Raw genomic sequence first — 21,746 nt, forward strand, 5'->3', positions numbered from 1 at the left:
CAGCCTGAATCATCTGTTCAGAGATGATTTAAAAGGAAAGTTTGGTCTACTCCATACTCAGGACTGGTGAAGCACTCTGACACCATCGAAGTACTGAAATTAAGAGTCCTATATCCACAAAATGCAACTTCACCATCGAGCAGGGGGCAGGAATCCATGGTTGCTCCACAATTTCTTCTCACACATTTTTAAGTGCTACTTTTACAAGCACAAAGAACAAAAATTAAGCCAGCTGGCTGTCCGCAGATCAGCCAGAAGAAAAGCTCACCCGATTCAGTTTCCCGGTTTTTATCCGTTGTCTGTCTTTTAAGGACAAAGTAACCAGAAAAGACAAAACCTTAAGGTGCCTAAGATTGTCCAGCATGTTTCAAAGAGCAAACAGGGGTCGCCATTTTACCCCACCTGTCCTCGAGTCTCTCCAACCACAGCAATACATTAAAAGTTAAAAAAAAAGCAGGAGGGGGGGGTGGGGGGGTGGGGGGGAAGCAGAAACAGCAATAAAAACAAAAAAATTGTACTTGGATCTTTTGTTAGTGATTTTTTCACATCTTGGGGGAGGGCCTTCACCACAGTGCAGAACTGGTGTGTCGGTCATGTTGCCATATTGAGGACAGATTGTGTCAGTGGACGTGGTCAGACGATGGGTTTGCTGTGGTCGATGGTATCGGCTTTCTTCAGTTTGCCCTTACTGAAGGTCTGGATGGAGCTCAGCAAGGCGGCACGGCCTCCTCCCGCTCCATTAGAGGAGGACAGAGGAGGAGGAGGACAGGAGGATGAGTCCTGTAAGGGGGGAGGAGGTGGCGGTGGAGGAGGTGGAGGGGCAGGAGCAGTGTGGGATCCTGGGTACGAGACAAGCATAAACAGGAGGAAGTGTTAGAGGAAAAACAAAGGTTTCAGGGAATATTCCTCTGCAGCTGATTGCACAAAGATGCTCTGGAATCTGGTTCTGATCTGAAGTAACCTGGAAAACTTTATGGATCTAAAAGAACTTGGAACGCTAAACAAGGATGATCATGTTTCACCTAATTATTTCCACATGAACACTAACCTGCCCACTGTCAGTTTTAATGGAGACACTTAACACTGGCAGAAAGTAAACCAGTTCCACAAAGAAACACAGTAAGACTGAAGTTTGGGTATCCACGACTTCGTACTCATTTGATAATTTATAGTCATTTTGGTAATTTCTAATAAGCAAAAGAAAATTTTCAATTGAGTCATCTGGAGGTACAAATGTATTTATTTTTTTGTAAACTGGGACAAATGTTTAGTACCAAAGGGATTTTTGATATTTATGGTCACTTAACTGGCCTGTATCTGTTCACATTTTGGTTATTAGTTTCTCTTTAAAGTTTATCCATGAATCATTGGATTAGTTTGATACTTAAGGAAACCTTTTATAATCGTTGCCACCTTTGAAGCATAATTTAGGTCTTTCTAAGTGTGTGATTACAAAAGACATCACTAGGAAGAATTAATCTCTGCACTGAATCTAAAATATACATACCTATGTGTCACAAATGGAACACATGCCTCACAGCTCTAATTTATACCCGTTAATACATAACTTCTATCACATAAATGCATTTTATGTACTTTATTTAGATATTGTCTTGATGATATTTTATGTGTCTAAAGAAAAGATGGGCGCTGTTTCCAGAGAGACTTTATCTTTGTGAAAGCAGCAATCTCAAATATCACTATGACCAGGCTGAACTCAATCCATCATCAATTTCAATGGAACAACTCTCAATTCCTGACACTACTCGGACATGTTTTCTCCAAATACTTGTGAGAAACACAGTCTAGTGGTTCTTAAAATTAATACACATGTAGTTAGTGAGGTCTCTTTTGTCCTTTTCTCTATACAAACGGCTCCAGTTAGAGCAGCACTCACGAACTTCAGTACCAGCTTCTATCAGAATGAAATCAGAGTTCTTCATCCACAGCAACAGAATTCCAAGCTCTCTCTGATTGGATGACTCTTACAGCAGTGCATTCTGGGACTTTTTGGCCTCATATTCCTTTGTTTCCTGAACATTGAACTGATGGTGAATTGAACTCAAACCCGTTACGCCTCTTACAGCTGCGCCATTCTGCATCCCCAAGCTCCGTGAAAGTCAGGGATTACAGGCAAAGAAGCAAAATGCTGGGAAGCGTTAACATGTGGGTAAAGCGGAGGCCAATAGCCACGACTGGAGTTCGCCAACTCCACAGTGAATAATCCGTGACATAATGAAAGGACATCCATCAGTCTGACAGATGGCAGCCGACCTGGAGAAACCGTTCTGTGCACTCAGGGTGTTTGGGGATGATTGATGATTTTTTAAACATAAAAATCCAACTGTAATAATTTAGCGAGTGCAGAACCTTTTGTGGCGACTGATTTTTCTCCAGGATAGCTGTGTGACAAGATCACTTTCATTACGTTTGGCAACCACAGTGACCTTCAGGGATTTTTCATGTAATATTCAGATGACTCTTCTGTTAACGTCCACAGCTACACTCTCAGTGAGACCACATTTCACGGTTAAATCGACAAATTTGAACTGAAATCTGTGACCACATGTTGTGCACCCGATTTAAGTGTCACATTGTTTCAGTTATTAGGTTTTGTAAAGGTTTGCTACTGTAATGAGCTGGAATGTTTAAAGTTAAGTTGTTTGTTTGTTTTTTAAAATTGATCACAAAATCATACAGTTTACATCAGTTTCAATGACACCTGTCATCACTGACAATGCCACCTCCTACAGACTGCGTCTGACCAACTGACAACAAGTTTGTACAATAAACAGTATTATAAAAAATAAATAAAAAAAAACAAAACAACAACAACAATAATAATACTAAAAAAAATTTTAAAAAATTAATAATTAAAACCATGCTGCCACAGTGGCACCCATTGTTTTAGTCTGGTTACGAAGGCTTGAGCTGATTCTCATTCATTTTGGTGTTTAGAAGCCAGGGGTGACAAGTAAAGGAAGATGATGGTTCTTTCTGACTATTATGATCATCACAATTTACAAAATGGACTTCATGTTTTATTCAGCATGACCCGAGACTACCAATTGAACCCATTAACTCCTCAGGAAAGAGCCATTTTCCCCGTATACATCCATACAGCTGCCCTTTTTTTTTGCAACCACACAAATCGCCGCCTGCTGGCCTTGACAGGTTTAAGGGTCTTCAGCACTGACTTGACCTTTCAGACCATCTGTGGTTTGGAGAAACCTCAAGCCCCTCTGAACAGTTATTTACTTGGTTTAAATAAAACTGATGAGATGTTTTTATTGCTGGGCCTAAAGAAAGAGGTTTTGGCCAGTTATATATGCATATTAAAAACACCCATTTAATCCAAAAGTTAGTTTCTTTAAGATTGCTGTGGACGAAGAATTATCTGAATATGTAATAAAAATAAAAAATAAAAACAAAAGATACAGAAAAACCTTAAATAAAATGAGTTTTTTGTGATCTGCAGAAGAGCTGTGTAAGGCAGGGAGGAAAAGCTATGGGGGTAAAATGAAAAGACATTTCACAGCTAATGGCACAGAGAAAATTCAACTAATACCACCTCACAAAGTGTTGGAATGATGATGATGGAAAAAAGAAAAAATAGTGTCACCTCACCCTAACCAAATAACCATCAGACAAAACAAACAGACAGACAGACGTGCTCTAACAGACTGACCAGGCAAAGCTGACCAATCACAATCTCCAATGAAAACAGCCGGTCTAAGTCAAGAAGGAGTTTGACCGCCTGTGATGTTTGGAAATCATTGCAGATTGTGAGTTTTTTTTTTTTAAAGATGTGCGTACACCCCCATTAACAAGTTCTTTCATTTTTCATTTCAGGACTCAAACCTATGAGAGCGAGATTAGCCAATAAGACACAGTGATTACATAAACTCAGTTTGGCAGTTTGGTTTGAAATGATCAAACGCTGCTGATGTTTCTGAATCAAAGACTATTTGACAGCGTAAAAAAAAAAAAAAGATAAAGGATTAATGGACATGAGTATAAAAGTCTGATTACAAATAGACCAAACAGTTTAAATCAATCTCTTTCCTTCATTAGCGGCCTTCATAAATGTGACCAGGTCTTATAACGAGGAACTGGGGTATACAACAGCTTTAAAAAAAAAAAAAAAAAAAAAAAAACCCACTGGAGACCTTCATCATCATTGACATCAGAATCTTTTACTTTACCCAAAGACACGGTCAGAATGGAGCATGCTCTACAGTGGAGACAGCACAGGAAGGAGAGAGAGAAGGAGATGACAGTTATCTGTTCAGTGGACCAATCAGCATTTACACAGTATCACCAGGACGAGGAGAAGGGAGAGGAAAGCAGAGAGGAGACACTAACAGTAGGGAAGGAAGCTGGTGTTGACTTTGTGTCAGCAGGTTTTGTAAGTTGGTGACATTTTATATTTTTCTTGCTGCTCTATATGATGTACAGTTTACAGATGTATGTCTTGAACCAAGTTTAGATTAAATATATTGCAGAGAAATCTAGATGGCATAAAGCACCAGCGCTTTGGTATTAAGTACAAAAAAAAAAAAAAAAAAGCACAATCTGTGTGCCAAGTTTAGAAATGGAGAATACCAAAGGCTATGTCCATCTTCTGAATACAGTCTATGGTTTGTACCAAAATTAAAGAAACTTCCTCAAAGTGTTTGAAGGTATTATGGTTTTCTTTTGTCTGCCTGTCCATCCCATTTTCTTTCAAACGAGGCTGAAGTATTAAAACTACAGTAAAATACTAAAACAAAAAGCGCAAGAGAATGGATGGATGAAAAGCTTAACCACCTTGATAACAGAGTTTTAGGCGTGGCTGTGTTGACTGACAGGTGCTCTGACACAGGAAGTTATAGCAGATCAGCTTCTGCTGAACTTATTTCAAGTCATTATAAACTAACCCTCTTCATTGTGTGTGTTGCTGGTGCCGTTTGTGTGAAACAGACCATCCCAGAAGCTTGTGGTTCAGTTTTCAGATGATGAAACTGTGGCTACATCAATGTTTCATACCACTGGGGATGGACCGACACACAGCACGTAGATTTTTCTTTTTTTAAACAGTAAGAAAAATACAAAATTTTGGCAGATTTAAAGTTTAAAATATGAAATGAAACATCCAGGTTTCCCACCCTGCATTCACCTACCTAGAGACAAAACAAAGTCAATAAGATGTACTACTACTGCAGAGACAGATACCTGCCTGAAAACCACACGATGAGAGAAGAGGTGAAGAGACAGAGACAGACATTTCAAGTTAATGATTAGTCTTTATAATCAAACACGCAAATTTCAGATGAAAACTGTTATTGATGTGAGTCACAGCACAGCCCTGGCAGGTTCTCGTCACAGGGGGGCCCGACACAGTCTGTCTGACAATGTCCAAAACAAAGAGACAGGCGGGAGAAAAGCAGGCAGTTAAAGTGACAGCTGTAAAGACAGTCTGACCGACGTACCTGTGGTTGATGGGGGAGTGGGGGAGGAGGGGCATGTGGGCGGGGAACTAGCTCCAGAACCTGAAGACGGGACAAAGAAACCCCTTTAATCATCTTTAACTTGAGAGTGACCCTTAAACTTTAACATCTCCTGGCATGTTAGAGGTTAGATGGTCTCTTTAACAGTAACAGATGAAAGCTGCATGTGCCATCACAGCCAGCCTCACATACTCTGTCCTAAATTCCTGATCTCATTGACAGATGGCGGCGGCGCTCGTGTGCCAAGAAATGCCTCTAACAGCAGCGACCTACCAGAGTTATTGTTATTTCGGACCGAGACATCTTCTTCATTTTCATAAGCTGAATGTCTGGACTTCTGCAAAGATAAAAACATAGCTGTGTGTTTAATTCTGGAACGATCTGTAGGCTGTGTATATCAAATGTATTTCACTTCAGACAGAAAACAACAACCCGTTTTCATCACAGAGGAGGTGTTAAACTTTAATTAGAGCTGCTCGTGCGTGCTGACCTTCCTCGCCAGGATCTTTCTCTTCTTCTTCTCCTCCTCTGAGCAGTGATGAGACTGAGCTCTGGTCAACCTCCTGTGTTGGTGCAGCTGCAATCAGACAGTCATACAGAAAGTTATTTTCAACATCAGGAAATTTCTCATAAAAACTGGCCACCCTGTAACACTGCACTTAGACGTGCTCGTAGATCTGTGTATCCTGTATTTCTGACGCTGAATATTCTTGAACAAATTAAGCAAATAACACCAGAATAAATTTGTTTTTCTGGGTCACCCGAGAGTTTTGAGTCTTGACTGTATATAATAGATGGACATAGCCAACATTACATCATCCACTGGCAAAACCTTAGAAGCCTCAAGCATTTGAACATCAACTTGTGTTCATTTAGACTTGAAGCAAGCGACTCTATAAACTCATCAGGAAAAAAAAAGATCCCCCCCTGCTGGCTGTTAGAAATAGTGCAGGTTTGAGACATTAAAGCATCTGTAAGCCGCATCCATCTTTAATATACAGTCTATAGCCATAAACTGATTTCACCTTATTTGTTTCACACAGAAAGTCCAAAATGTTTACAGTGATTTAAGAGACACCAGGTGTATGATTCATGTCACAACATGTCAGCCTACTAGCTGAACTTTACTAACAATGCTGCTCACACAGCTTTTTACCCCATGTTCTTCTCTTCTGGTGAAATCCAGCCTGGATGACTGTGACCAAACTGATCAAGAACAGATTCACACTTTTTCAGGTCTCTCTTAAATCTTTCCTCTTACTCATACTGGTCATACTTTCCTGTGTGCTTTTAATGCAAGTGGGGGAAAATACAGAGTCTTTGTTCCCGTAACTGTCTGTGTTAATCAAATCAAGGCAAGTTTCTACAAAGTTGCTGTCTTAAGCTTAAAACTTCCTCTTTTTGTGTTTACCGACAGAGTGGACAGACTTGGAAATATTCTACCTACATTATCAAGGATTATGGGAAATACAGTGATCTGTGGAGCATTAAGCCTGAGCTAAACCGCAAAAGTAAAAAAAAAGAAAGAAAAAGAAACAAACAGCAATGCAGAAAAATTATTGCTCAAGTACTGTGGGAGGACAGAAGAATGTTGACCCACCAGTCTCTGCTCCTCTAGCAGCCTTTTCTCCAGGCTCTCCTTTGCTGCTTTCAGTGCTTCCTTCAGCCTGCCGGGGACCTGGAGGAGGATATTTAAGATATTATTTGTTTTTATTCTTCATCTTTGTTGTTGAACAAACTCACGGCAATAACGTCAAACTAAACCGCTCACCTTAATCTGGAGCTTTTCTGAACGTTGAAGCTGGACATCGCTGAAAAGCCTGGAAAACAAAAACTTTGGCTCAGAAAAATAAACCTTACACTTCTCTTTATTCAGCTTCTATGTGACTGTCTGCCGCTCATAAACACAAAATTGAACAGGCAGTGGCTGAGGCTTTAGCTCTCACAGACAAAGCTGTGTACCCGATGCAGCCACATGAGGATGTCCTCCTCTCACTGACATCATACAGAGCCAGGAGCAGAACCGGAATGTCAGTGATGCAGTAGCTCACCCAGTTCACAATCCCTGACTATTCAAAGGCTATTGTAATGTGTGAAGTACAAAAACACAGCACAACACTTTGTTGTCACTAGTTGGCTGTATTGCAAAAACTAATGATATTAAAATCTACTGAGAAGTAAAAGAGGGTGAAACAGTCAGCACAAATTAATCTCATCCAAATGTTGTAAGCGGGACAAACAGACAGTGGCCATTACATGAGCTCATCAGTCCTTCAGGCAGTCAAGGTAAAAACAGTCTTAAACTGAGTGTTTATAGCAGCCTGACATCTGAACCTTTGTCTCACAGGGATTATTTGAACATATGCTTACCTCATTATCTAAAAATAAATAAATAAAAGGCATTAAAAGCCATGTATCACACAATCTGTATAAGAGCCTTATAAAGTGTTCTTTTCATCCTCTCCACTGTAGGTTTGTTTCACACAGAAAAAGCGTAACTGAATTAGGAGTAATTTAGCTGGAAAGTCCTCTCCCACTCATGTGCAAATGTCACAGTGCCAAAGAGGGCAGGCTTGCATGCTTTTGAGGACCCTGAGAACTATACCAGCTTTGGCCCTTGACAAGTTTAACAATGTCAACAAGTCAGAGACAAGAAGCCAGATGAAGGAAGGCCCTGGTTCTCTGGGCTGATGGTGGGGAAACAAGACTGTAAGACAACCTCATTTTACAGAAACTGAAACAAGGTCATCTGTCCGCAGACAAACTGCTGATTTATGTGAATCTTTACATTTGGCAGATTTCTGCAGCTATGATGGAGAGAACATGCATTTACAGTCCTTTTTTGGGTTTGTGTAGACATAACTTTAAAAAATAAATAAAAAAGCTCCTATGTGCGCTTGTGGGATAACAAAGACTCCCCGAGGGCTTTCAAGCTGTGTTTTACTTTAAAAAATAAAAAGAGGTGAACTCACGGCGTCTGCATGAGTGCCGACACTGTTGGCATCCCACTTTTACAAGCTTCTGTGGACAGAATGGACTGCAGCACCGACCCTGAAAAATAAACCATCAAAGATCAGCAACAATAAAACTGCAATTGCTCCATTTAGACATTCGGTCTCTACATATTAAAATACAGGATGCGTGTGTGTGTATTTACAGACCCACAGCTGTGGAGGGGGCAGGGGGGTACTGCTCGATGGGCACGCTGTCTGGCGGTCGGCCGTACGTCATCTCGTACAGTAAATGTCCAAAGCAGAAGACATCAATGCTCTCTGTGGTCTGCCGTAAACACACAAACAGTTTCTGTCTCTCAAACCTTCAAACAACAGTTTGTGGATCATCTGGCACACTTGGTTTATTTAGTCTCTCAGTTCTTAATAAATCATTTCAGAGGTCACACTAACTACATCAATGATAAAAAGAATCTCTGTGTTTAGGTTTAGGTCTTATTTTAGCCTCAACTAATCAGGCTAATCCAAACTGAGTCAGTGTGCGCACATACGTTAATTTTTCTGAACTGGGTGAAGGCAGGTCGCAGTGCAGAGGGAACTCCCAGCATGCCGTTCTCCACGTCCATCAGTCGACACACGCCGTCATCGACAAGAACGTTAGACGTGTGCAGGTGACCAAAAAATATACCAGCGTCATGGAGGAGCTTTAGTCCCTGGATATAAACACAGAGATAGTCACACAGTGTATGTATATATATGTATGTGTGCATACATGTGTGTGTGTATATGTGACTGTGTGTATATGTGTGTCTGTACCTCCAAAATCTGTCGGCCGTACAGCTTTATGTGTGGGAGCTCGAGGCCCTGACTCTTCTTTGGATTGCAGTACTTCTTCAGGTAACTCTCCCTGGGCTTCACCTGGACAAAGGAAGATTTTTGTTTGAACTACTTTTGACCAACTTGACAAACACAGCTTGATCAAGCCTATTTTAAGGAAACACACCAATGCAACGCATACAGGAATCCTTCCTCATGCAATAAAAGTCCCATAATGCAACCCATGTGTTCCAATATGATGAATGCTATTCTGTAAAAAGCACACCAGCGATGTTTTATTTTAAATTTAACAACTGATGCTGCTCAGCTATGGCTTCATATCACACAGGGAGACATTTAGGAGTGTTTAGTCTACTCAGGGTGTTTAAATCAGTTTCTCCATGTCGTTCCTACGTCTGACTTCCTGCCTCCCTCACCTGTTGCGTGGAGCTTGACACAGCTTCTGCAAAAAGTAGACCCAACGCTACTTTAAGCACAACTGACAGGAGTTGTCTTGAGTAGGGCGGAGGCAAGTCAGGTGTTATTCCCGGCACAATTTTAATGCAGGCAGAATCTGACAAAACTGCATTTTTTGACTTTGGTAGAGGGATTATGGTTAATAATTGTTAATATTTAATAACTGCTAGCAGTGCTTTGTCTTTTGTTGGTTTTACACATTGTAGTTTGACTTACTGGGAAAATATGAATAGTGCAAAAAAACTATAAACCATGTGCATATAGAAATAAGTGGTTCCATCAACTGTGACTCATGAAATTAGGCTGAAATTTCAGGGCGCCTCTCTTTGGTTCAGATGCTGTTTGACTATCTGAAAGTTTGACTGGAGCACACAGACTGTTTACCTTACAGATGTGGTCTCTCAGAGAGCCCTTCTCACTGAACGGCCGGATGAGCAGCGCTGAAGACTCACTGGTGCTAGAGAACAACAGTGGACAGAGATATGGGATCTGTCGAGGAAGAGGAGTCTAATCACTTACAGGCTATAAATGGAAACATATGCAACTCTGATCAGGTGTTTGTCTGTTATACCATTTATAGTGAAGTCAACTTTGCCATTTATGTGCAAAGCTGGCTAGCTTTAGCTGGATAGTCAGTTGACAATTCATCAGAATGAACAGTTTCTAAATTGATCTAACAAATTAAGGTACATGATCACGTCACTAGCTAGCTCTGATGTCACAGATTGCTTTGTCTAATTCTTGGACAAATATGTGGTGCGTACGTACAGACAGGCTGGTCAACAGCTTTATGGCTGACTGCAGGTCTTTGTCTGACAGGAACTTATCAGGACCCAGGTCCACCTACACACACACACACACACACAAAAACATGTGTTACCCCACCCTGCTGGGTGATACTATAACATCACCTAATTTTATTGAATCATTTGATGTCTTCTGAGCTTTTGAGGGAAGAAATGTCACTTAATAGTCACATTTTTACCAAAAAAGTCTTATGTAAAAGAGCAAAGTTTTTCTTGTTTCCACATATTTTTGCTAAACTCTTGAAAACTGTTTCTGTGCACTGTCTTCTGAACTCTGCCAGTATCTTATAAAACAAAATATTTTGGTGATTACAGCATGTGCTATCTAATGTAGATTATTTGAATAATGCATTTCTGACATTCTTGCCATCAGTTTGGAGGCTGAGACACTGAAATATGAAGGATTTAACTCACGAGTCATAAATCAGAGTTTCCAGAAGTCAAGAGCTGTAAAGTCACCTTAGCAGACTTACAAACACAGAGAGATGTGACAATCTTCATCTCTCCAAAAAGCTTTTAAAATGTAATTTATGGTAAAGTTAGCAAACTTTTAAACCAGTTTTCATATGATTTGATTGGCAATTCTATACATGCAGCTTTACATGCAGTTAACCATTAAAATAAATATTTATGATAAGTGCTTCTACAATATAACTCATCAAACAAGAGCCCGCAAGAGCTCCAAAGCCTTTCAAGTTGTCTGCAGTGAAGAGGCTTTTGGCAAAAGATGATATTTAGCCACCATTTATATTTAATCAATATTTTTAACTCATCATTTTTCATTGTCACAGGAATTCTTTCTGTTTTACTCACCCAGCTCAGCAGGTACCTCTCTTTGGTCTGCTCTTTGTTTTTGACTAAAAAATATTTCTTTCTGATCCTCCAGCCTGGAGAAAAAAAAAAAAAAACCACAAACAGAAAACAGCGCCTCACTTTAACTGTAACTCAGCCAATAAGAGTCAAACATTTAGTCTAATATACTGCAGGCACCTTCACGGGCTTCCTCTCACGAATAAAACACTGAATTCATATCCAGCTTTACGCTCTCATAGGCTGCACAGATTTTGTTGCTTCAGTCTTAACTGACTGGTTTGGCCGGTCACCGTTAGCAGAACAACGCTTTTAGCTTCTGTGCCACCCCCTAAAATTCCTCCAGCTTCTTAGCAGTTAGCATTTTCTCATAATTACATTTGCAGCTGTAAAGGCTAAAGCGATCAAGTCAATTTAAAAAACAACAAGGGTGCACCGTAGTGCTGTACAATCAAAAATGAATAAAACAGGTGAAAATACAGAAAAACAAAACAAGAAAAAAAAATACAAAAGAAACATGTCAGTCCTCAATTACACTGAGCTTACTCCCCATTTATCAAAAAATAAATTAAATTAATGACTTCAATTTATTCAAATAATGGCTGACACAAACCCATAGTCACTGCATTTTAATCTAAAAGAAAAAGTGTAGGAGGATTAACATAAATTGACAATAACAGATGTCAGCAGCTGGATGGAAGGTCTGAACAAACACCACCAACCTCTCCATGATCATCTTAATTAGAAAGGAAAACAACGCTCTAAAAACTGCAGTCACAGCACTCTGTTCACTAATGTTTTATAACTGAATCAGTCCGATTTCTTTTTAACATGTCATGTGACTTAAACTTACCCATGTCTCTGAGAGGCTCCAGGACCTCCCACTTTGGGTCTGACCTGAAGAACATGGAGACCTGCTGCAGGGCAATTTCTGAGAGAAAGAGAGCCACACAGTACACTTTAATGAAACTAAAGTCTCCTTAAATTACATTCTCTCTGAGTATGGGCTCACGGCAGCTGCAAGTATGAGTTCTCAGACTACAGCCGTTGTGGGAAATATACCAAAACAAACAAATCTTCATATGAGGAGTCAGAAAATAAACTGGGAAGAGACCCATGACAAATTTGCTTCCTTTTACTTCTGAACTCATATATAATTTTGATGTCAACTACAGCTGTGTAAAGTTCTGCATCTTGCAGGATTGCAATCTAGATGTGCCATTTAGTGTTTAGTTCCTGCTGCAGTGTTTCCAGAACCTCATACTGTAGTGATCATACACACACACTGTGAAAACACCAGCCACATCGACACAGCTGCCCAAATACTGTACATGACAGTTGCTCCTAACAGTCCGTTTAATGTCATCTGCTTCCTGGTATATCAGGAAGTGGGAATGATGAGCAGATGACACGACAGCTCTCACAACTAAGACAAATCTGATATGAACCCTGCCCACTGGAGCTCATAAAGCTTTAAATGTGTTTTATTATTTGTATTTGTTTTTTACGTGCATGACCCCTAAGCTGATACTGACGCGTTACATCATCTTGGGTTTATCGTTTTTGTGTTTCTGGCTTTTCTGGTGGTCGCTGGGCGGGAGAACTCAGAGAATCTGATGATTTCTGAATCTTCAAAAGAAATCAACAATGACAGAAAATTGTTTCATATGCAATAAATAACCAATCGTTATGAATCATGAACGGCTGTATTGTAAAGTAACGGATGTTGCTTCACTCACTGTGTGTTGCTGATCTTATCACATTAACCGCATGATGACTAAAGTTTAAAAAAAACAACAAAAAAAACCAGCAACATGTCTCATATTTCGTCTCTTTTGAGTCACTCTGTCGCACCAAAGTCAGAATATGTTAAAAACTACAAAAATGTATCTGTCACAAGACCCTTTCATGCATCTCCAAACCAAACCGACATGATTGCACCTTTAAGTCCCATCAGTCACATTTTAGAAACCAACATTACTTTTGTAGTTCATTCCTGCATATGAAAACAAAATAATAAAATAGTCATTTTTTTTATATACTGTCCTATTTTCTGTTTGTTCTGTTGCTTAACCCTGGGTCCTAATGGGACCATATGCAGCTAAACACCATCAAACAGGTGAGATAAAGGCTGTGTAGCATGTTTGTTGTTGGTGGCCAAAGAGCTTTTGCGAGCTGTTTTCTGTCTACAGCTAAACATGAATCATCTTCTGGCATCAAATCAGCTGAAACCGTTTCACGTTTTATTCGAGAGGAGGGGGCTAACAGGATCATTTAGGAATGTGTCCCAAACATCCACTGAATCGCCAAGCTTACGGACGTGTGTGAAATCCAGTAAACGGAGAGCAAGCAAACCTGTGTAGTTGGCAGAGTAGTTGTTGGGGTCCAGAAACTTCTTGACTGGGAGGGAGCTGCAAAGCAGAGGATGCTGGGTAATTGTGTCCAGATAAGTTTGCAGTCCTCTCTGCCTTTCTGCAATGAACTCCCGGTCCATGTTTCCAATGAGCTTCTTAGGAGGGAGAGGGAGGGTGATGCCGCACACCTGAAGAGGAGGACAGAGAAAAGGATTCATATTTTTATCAACAGGCTTAAACAGATGTTTTTTCTGTATATTGGAACACTACATGAAAGAAAATCACAGTCACTGTGTTTTCCACAGTTCTTCTGCATGCTGACTGAAGACTGGGGGCTGATGGGACGTCAAGGTCAGAGTGAGACCAATGGAGAGGAAACGAGCATGCAGAGCCTCAGCAGAAAAACGTTTAACTTCCTGTTATCCAGGAATTATATGTTTTTACTCTGAGACAAGTAACTATCATATCTTAAGCAGTCAGATACAACCCAGCTCCACTGACTGTTACATTCAGGAAGACATGATAACTGACTGATAAAGTGTTTAGTGTTATTATTAGATAGAAATGATCTTTTCCTCAGTCTATGTTCCTGTCAGGTAGAAAGCTTTGAAATGCAAACTTCCTCTATATGCCAATATTTGCTGCTCATGTTCTTATATGTATTGCATCACTGTATATTGCAACATAGAAATATGCAGAGCCAAAAAAGCAACCACAACATAATCTGATCAGCAGAAGCTTTGCAGACTGAGCACACTGTGGTTTCCCGGATTTAAGCATTGTTCTACTTTCTCTGAAAATGGAGGAACACTAGATTACAGAAACATTTAACGTAAATTTTACATCCATAAAACCCACTTACTGTATGTGTTTGCACTTCCACTATTGTCCATTGCTTTTATTTCCTCCCTGTGTGTAGTTGTGGACTGCAGACCTGTAGCATTTTGTCTCTGTATACTTTCTAAAATTAAGACTTCAGCTGCACATTAATAACAATGAATCAGTGCAGAGATGACTGCCGGCCTCTTATACCACCAGCCGAGCCTTCAGGAAAATGTAAACAGAGTTTTGAACCGGACGTAACCAACCGTCTCTGAGCTTTCACATACAGGAAGAAGATTGGGCAACACTGTTTTAGTGGCTGTATGAGTGTCTAAAGGCACTTGTAGTCTCTCACATATTACTGCTGCTCATTTCCACAGCTGACTACTGTGAGCTATGTGATGTCTCCAAGTGTGTCGTTTCCACGACGTTCATGCGAGCAGCATAACGAATTCAATGTTCAAACTGCTCAAACGTCAATGAAACGATCTACATACCGAGTCAGTCTCTGAAACACAGTGATACTTCATTCGCTGTCATGCAGTTCATGACTGGAACTCACCATCAGGCTGTTGTTAAGAACGTCAAAGTCACTGTAACGTCGAATCACCTGCAACAAACACACACACACACACACACACACACCTGTCAGGACTGCAGCGTTACAGGTCATTAAGATTCTTTAAACGTTGACTTTGAAGGCAAAATGTGAGGTGAGCATATGTATCCTGCCTTCTTTAAAGTTCCTCCAAGTTGCACAGCTTAACACTAAAAACATTTTGGGTGGATATTTCCAGCAAGCTCTGAATTAAAATCATAAAAAGAAAACTGAACTAATGATACACAAAGGATGTTTTTAGAACTCCCTTTTTAACAGGAAGAGAGCTTCAGTAGATCCAGTTGGGCAGGAAAGAGAAGACAGAAGAGTAGCACAGAAAGAACCAAATCAGGAGTATAAAGAGGTGTTCGGTGCATCACATGAAGTTCCCCCAGCAGTCTGAGCCTATAGCAGCGTACCTAAAGGATGCTCCAAGGTCACCTGATCCAGCCAAACTATCAGCTTTTTCAGAAGGAAAGTAAGAAAGAATCAAAACTAGGAGCGGGTTCCAAAGAAAGGGGGCCTTACTAGCTGAAGGCTCTGCCTCCCATTCTACTTTTAAATACTCTAGGAACCACAAGCAAACCAGAAGTCTGAGAGCAAATGCAAATGCAAATGCAAATGCTCTCCTGGGATAATAAGATACTTTGAGGTCTTTAAGAGATATAGGATCTGATTAGTCAACACTTCGTATGTGAGAAGGATTTTAAATTCATATCTAGATTTAACAGGGAGCCAAAGAAGAGAAGCCAGTGTGGGAGAAATATGCTCTCTCTTTATAGTCTCTGGATCAGCTGGAGGCTTTCCAGGAAGATTTTAAAGGAACACGATAATAAAAAATTACTGCAATTCAGCCTAGAGTTAACAAACGTATGCAAAATGAGGTTTTCTTTGTCACTCTGAGACGGGATGTTTTTCTTCTTTTTTTTTTTTCAATTTTGTACACATGACACAGCAGTCCTACAAGTTTGTTTAAGGCATGGGTTAAAGTAAATATCCGGCCCAAGATGACTTGAGGTTCCTCACAGCATTACTGTGCTGATATGTTTTATGTTTATCAGGAGACAGCACACAGGCAGGGGAGTATAGCAACAATTACTTCTGTTCTAAATCACATTTGTTTTACTTCAATTTTCTGCTAAAGACTAAAACAGATGCATCAGCAAACAGAGAGAAAAAAATGCACAGAAACAAATAAAAGCCAGGATGAAACAGCAAACGCAATCTACACGTTTGTGAGGGCAGCTGTAGTACAGTATGTGCCTACTGTGGATGTTGGGCCACTGATTCTCCAGGTGACCAATTTGAGGTTGTTATTAGAAGATTTACCTGCCAGCTGTTGTCTAAAGACACACCCCTCTGGACTCGGATGATGTACTCCTGAGAGACAGAGAAAAAATAGAAAATAGAACCATTGTTTTATTATATAGTGTAATTGTGTAATTTAAAACAAAAAGCCGAGCTGAGAATAAGGTTTCACTTGGATTAAATTTAACCTTTTAGAGTCACTAAAAAGAAGAAAGCAAGCAAGAAAGAAGGATGCAAGAATTCAAAATTAATGGATAGATGATAGATGGAGGAAGAAAGGAATGAAAGATGGAAAAGGGGAGGGAAGGAAGGAAGGAAGGAAAAGAAAGAAGCAAGGCAGGGAGGTGGATGGATGGAAAACAAATAACAATTGAAAGAAAGAAGGATAGATGGAAGAGAGGAAGGCAGGAAGGGAAAAATAAGGAAAGAAAGATGGATGTGCATGGAAAGGTGAAGGTTGGTTGGAAGGAAGGAAAGAAGGAAGGAAGGGAGGGGATTGGTTAGGATAGTATAGATGGATGGCCAGGTGAAGAGTGAATGTGAAAAACAAAAGTTTCCACCAAAGCCAAATTGGAAGCAGGATAATGATTTTAATGAGGTTTCATGTTTTAACGATCAAAACTGTTACTAAAATCCACTCACTTGCACAAATGTAGTAAACAGTAAATAAAAATTAATAAAAACACTTAAAGAAAACAAAATTGAACTACAAATTGAACAACAAAACAAACAACTCTTGCAGCGAGGCCAGCTGTGCGGGAAAGGCACCGTTAAAGGAGTTCACATATGTTGGGTGAATCCCCTTTCTGTTTCATTTCCACATAAATGATCCACATCAGAGGATCTGCCTGCGCATGCCATCCTTGTCACAGATCTTTGCAATGAAGCTGCTGAGCAAAATATTTTCTCGACCGTCAGAAACGATGGACGCGAATATGAAAACAGGACCGAGCGTGTAAACCCTGCATTTTCCCCTCTTTAATCCTCTCAGTCCACTCACCGTCTATTTCAAGCTTTCAGAGGTTCAGATTTCTGCTGTAATCGTGCAATCAATCATGTGAGCCGAGCAGCTTCATAAACAGCTAAAGGCCTAAAATCACCGCCGCCCAGCTGATGTTTGTTAATACATTTTGTAGCTTCAGGCCACTAAACTCAGCTCCTCTTTCACCTTTTGAACTGCTGTCTTTTTATCTTTTCTTAAAACCTTTCGTTTCATAAAGTAAAGTCACTCACATGAGGTCCACTGAGGTGGCCAGACCGATGACTTTTATACACAACTGCTACAAAACCAAATGTGTTTTCTTAGTCGATGTCTTTATAAAATGTTTTATATTCAGTGACGTGTACAGCTTCCAAATGTGTATATCTTAGAAACCAGTCAGGATGAATGTGAACTTCCTGTTCTTGCCTAGCAAATATTGTGTTTATACTAGTTTTCTGAGATATTACATGGATACGTTTCAAAAGGCTGAACTTTTACTTTTTTACTGTTTCCGTTCACTTTCGTTTTTGTTGCTCATATTGGATAACAAAACAAGGTGATGTTGAATTATATCACAAATCTTCGTCCAAAGCGAAAATAAGACGAAAGTAAGTTTTCAGATCACTGTTGAAGAACAAACAAACACATGTCATTCGCATTAGCAGAAGTAAGATGATGAAAGGAGGAAATACCCTAAAAGAAAACTGACATTTCTCATTATTCAACAGCTGCACTGAATTATAATTTGTGCACTGAACCATTGTAGCGACCTTGACTTGATTTATTCGGGCTATGATGTTTGCAGATGACACTGTGATCTATAGTGAGAGGGGGGAGCAGGTGAAAGAGAGTCTGGAGAGGTGGAGGTATGCATTAAAGAGAAGAGGAATGAAAGCCAGTAGAAGGTGGATGAGTTTACTATCATCCACACAACAGGTGAAGCAGAGAGTGCAAGCAGGGTGGAGTTGGTGAAGATAAGTGTCAAGGGTAATTTGTGACAAAAAGACAGCAGCAAGAGAGAAAGGGACGGTTTTAAGATCTCCTATGATGTGTGGTTTGGAGATGAAGCCACTGAGAAAAAGAGAGGAAGTAGAGCTTTCGGAACCAAAGTTTAAGATGCTCAGATTTTCAATGAGAGGGACAGAGGAACAAGGATGGACAGGAGTAGAAAAAAGGACAGAAATAGGTACTGCCAGAGGGGCAGCTCAGGTTGAAGTAAAAGAAGAGCACGGAGAATATTCGTGGATGCAGTGAAAGAGGACATCCAGAGGGATGACAGATGAGCATTTTTAGCCATTAGATTTTTGTTAATCTAATGGCCAAAAATAACAATAAAATGAATACACTCCTTTTAAGGGAGTTAACACAACACTGCGCCTGTTGTATTCGCAGACCAATAATGCCTAATCACCCCAGAATTTTATCCAGCTGTTATGAAATTTTACAGCAAGTCTTTAAATTCCCCAAATCTTCGAATTACGGTAAGGTTGTTACCACATTAGAATTTCACCTGCACATTACCTGCCAGAAGAGCTCACCATAATCAAATTATTCACATATCCACAGAAGAGTGAAAACTTTGTTTATGAGGTGATTTGTCTCTTTTTTGCCCTAATGAATTACACTCAGAGTAGTGAATGGAGGTGGAGAGAGTGAGTCTATAACAGCAGATGTAAAAAACAACAACAGTTGCACTGACTGGATTGTGTCAGGTGCTGTAACACCTGCCAAATGAGACCATAAACCTCCATAGTGCACACTGACACTTTATGATGTGCATCATAAACATGATTTAAATAATTAAATTAAAACAGAACCCTGCATCTAATGGCTTCTTCCCATTGCATGCACTCCTGTAATGCAGTGTTGGAAACATCACTGTAAACGAAACCCCGTGAGAGACTCAAGCCCATCAGTGTTTGTTTCTGTGTAGTCAGCTGTTTGTAATTGGTGATAGAGCAGAATGACTAGCAGTACTTTACTGCCTGAGCACAGTGCAGTAACCAGAGGCCTGTCCTCTCAGAGCTGCATTAATTCTGGAGCTGCTTACATGTTGGGAAACTCTGGAAAGGTCTTGTGACAGTTCTGGCATCACACAAAGAGCAAAACATAGCTTTAAACGCACAGAGAGCTGCTTATTTTTGTTTATTCTCACTGTGGGCTGAAGAATGAGGGAAAACAATAGCCCCGTGGATTAACAGATATAAATAAATACGTGGAAACAGGACGTTAATGATTAATACTCACATCCAGCTGTATTAGTGCCTTCAGTGGAAGACGTGATTCTGTTTTACAGTGCTGACATTAGCGTGCAAAGCTAACTGGCTAGCTCAGCTGATCGCAGCCGGACTGTCAACAACAAACAGGCTGCCATGCACCCATTATCGGACAACCGCGACAGTTCAACGACACCAAGTTTACTTTATTCACCAACGCTTCTCATTGTAACGCTGCACATTTTGCTATAACGTAACATGGGCATTGCTTTTTGCCTCTAAATCTTTGGCCTTTAACGCCATCAGACACCGCCCCGAACTCCAATGAAAAATCAGATTTTACAGTTTCTGTGGATTTCAGCAGTTGCTTAATAATAATCACACATTTTATCAGCTTACATATACACAGACCAACGCTCACTTTGATCTGCTCTAGTTAACTTGTCAAAAATCACATTTTTGTTTTTCAGCACTAAAAAATATGCAGCTGAAGAAAATAACTACAGAATATAGTTGAGTTGTTTTCTCAGAGTGACTGCATGCCAAAAATTAAATTAGCCCATTAAGAACAAAAAACAAAAACAAACCATCAGCCAACGAGTGTTGCTGTTTCAACAATAATCTAAAAACGCAAAATATTTTAAAGGACTTTGGTATATAATGAAAAACGGGGACTCTGAAAGCGATCCTTGCGGGGAAACCAGTGTCAGTGCTCCACTGTAATCAGCAGAAAAGCTTACCGAAAATCAGTGACAGCAACAGTCTGGGAAACTACACTAAAACGAAACTAGTCTTGTCCAGCGTGTCCGATAATTGAACTAGCCACATAGCCATCGACTTAAAAACGCCTCCTTGTAAGAAAAAAAATCCCGAAAACTAATATTTTTCGCCACAGCAGCACCAATGAGTGAGTCATGCTGAGGAAACATTAACAACGATTTTACGGTTGAAGCCGCGGGCTGTCAGCGGTGAACCGGCGGGGATTTTCGGATAACACTTACCGTGTGGGACTGCAGATTCTGGCTGGCTTCGATCATCGCCGTCAGGGGCACTGTATCGTCTAGTAGCAGGCTGCCGGGGGCCGGCTTCTCCAGGAAAGACATCCTGGAGGGTTAGCGGTGGAAGTTCTATCTGATGTCAGTCTGTCAACGCGGGGAAGACGAACTGCGGAAACCCGAGAGAAGACAACCAGCGAGTTGATAGCCTAGCTTGGATATGCCGTAACCAGGAAGCGCAGCTCGGAGCAAACGTCACGCAGATTCCCCGTTTTAATTGGATATCGAGAAACCCCGTAAAGAAGCTTTGTCGCCATCTGCTGGTTTGGAGGAGAATGGTTTCTCAAACTATTTCCAAATGATAGTTGTTATTTTGTGTACTTAGAATTACTAACAAAATTTTGGTCAAAATTTATCTAAACAATTATGTTTGTTTTTTCTTTCATTTCTTCTTTAAGCATTTTTATTTGTTATTAGTCATATACACATTCATTCAACCAAATTTTTTTTTAATTTGCCTTTAAATTAGTCTAAAATGTCAAAAAATAAACAATGAATATCAGGTTGAAGGATAGAGATAAATCAAATAAATAAAGTAATGAAAATAAAATAAAAATCTACAGCCATCTGTGTGAAATAAACAATATTTAAACTAAACCATAAATGAAAGAAATGAAGTCAGACACGTACAAAAAAAAGATTTGTGCCTTTGAAAAATTATTTAATCAGATTTAACTATGACCACTTGATTAGAGTTTAGTTTAGAAATGCTTTAAATAGTGCTCTGCCAGTGTACACTCACTAGCCAGTTTTTAGGTACACGTTCAACTGGTTGTTAATATAATTATCTAATAAGCCAGGTAGGCATGTAGACATTGACAAGACAACCAGCTGAAGTTCAAACTGAGCCTCAGAATGAGTTGAAGATTTAAGTGACTGAAGGTGGCATGGTTGTTAGTGCCAGACAGGCTGGTGTTCTCACAAACTGGTGATCTGCTTGGACCTTTCTGTACAACCATCCAAGCAGCGTCTCAGTGGGTGAAAATGTCTAGTTGAAGTCAGAGGAGAATGGCCAGATTTAGCACAGAGCATCATTTCAGTCCAGCCGAGTGTTGTTGTTGA

At 40.1% G+C, this 21,746-nt stretch overlaps 1 protein-coding gene across 2 annotated transcripts; it reads right to left on the bottom strand.

Moving 5' to 3' along the window:
* Positions 1-476: 476 nt before the first annotated feature.
* Positions 477-20,864, bottom strand: pxk (PX domain containing serine/threonine kinase). Of its 2 annotated transcripts, XM_026167253.2 has the most exons (19): positions 20,631-20,864; positions 16,453-16,503; positions 15,088-15,135; positions 13,705-13,891; positions 12,203-12,280; positions 11,353-11,426; positions 10,502-10,576; positions 10,118-10,222; positions 9,257-9,358; positions 8,992-9,153; positions 8,651-8,768; positions 8,462-8,540; positions 7,261-7,309; positions 7,090-7,167; positions 5,980-6,066; positions 5,763-5,826; positions 5,472-5,531; positions 4,206-4,234; positions 700-839 (listed from the first exon to the last, which is right to left on the bottom strand). In XM_026167253.2, the coding sequence occupies exons 1-18, from the start codon at positions 20,730-20,732 to the stop codon at positions 4,218-4,220; spliced, it is 1,536 nt and encodes a 511-aa protein (XP_026023038.1). In that variant the 5' UTR covers positions 20,733-20,864; the 3' UTR covers positions 700-839; positions 4,206-4,217. The 2 variants fall into 2 exon arrangements, with proteins under 2 accessions (XP_026023037.1, XP_026023038.1); XM_026167252.2 differs by lacking the exon at positions 4,206-4,234 and having other exon boundaries at positions 477-839.
* Positions 20,865-21,746: the final 882 nt, after the last annotated feature.

Source organism: Astatotilapia calliptera, chromosome 5 (assembly GCF_964374335.1).
Source record: "Astatotilapia calliptera chromosome 5, fAstCal68.1, whole genome shotgun sequence".
NCBI lineage: Eukaryota > Metazoa > Chordata > Actinopteri > Cichliformes > Cichlidae > Astatotilapia > Astatotilapia calliptera.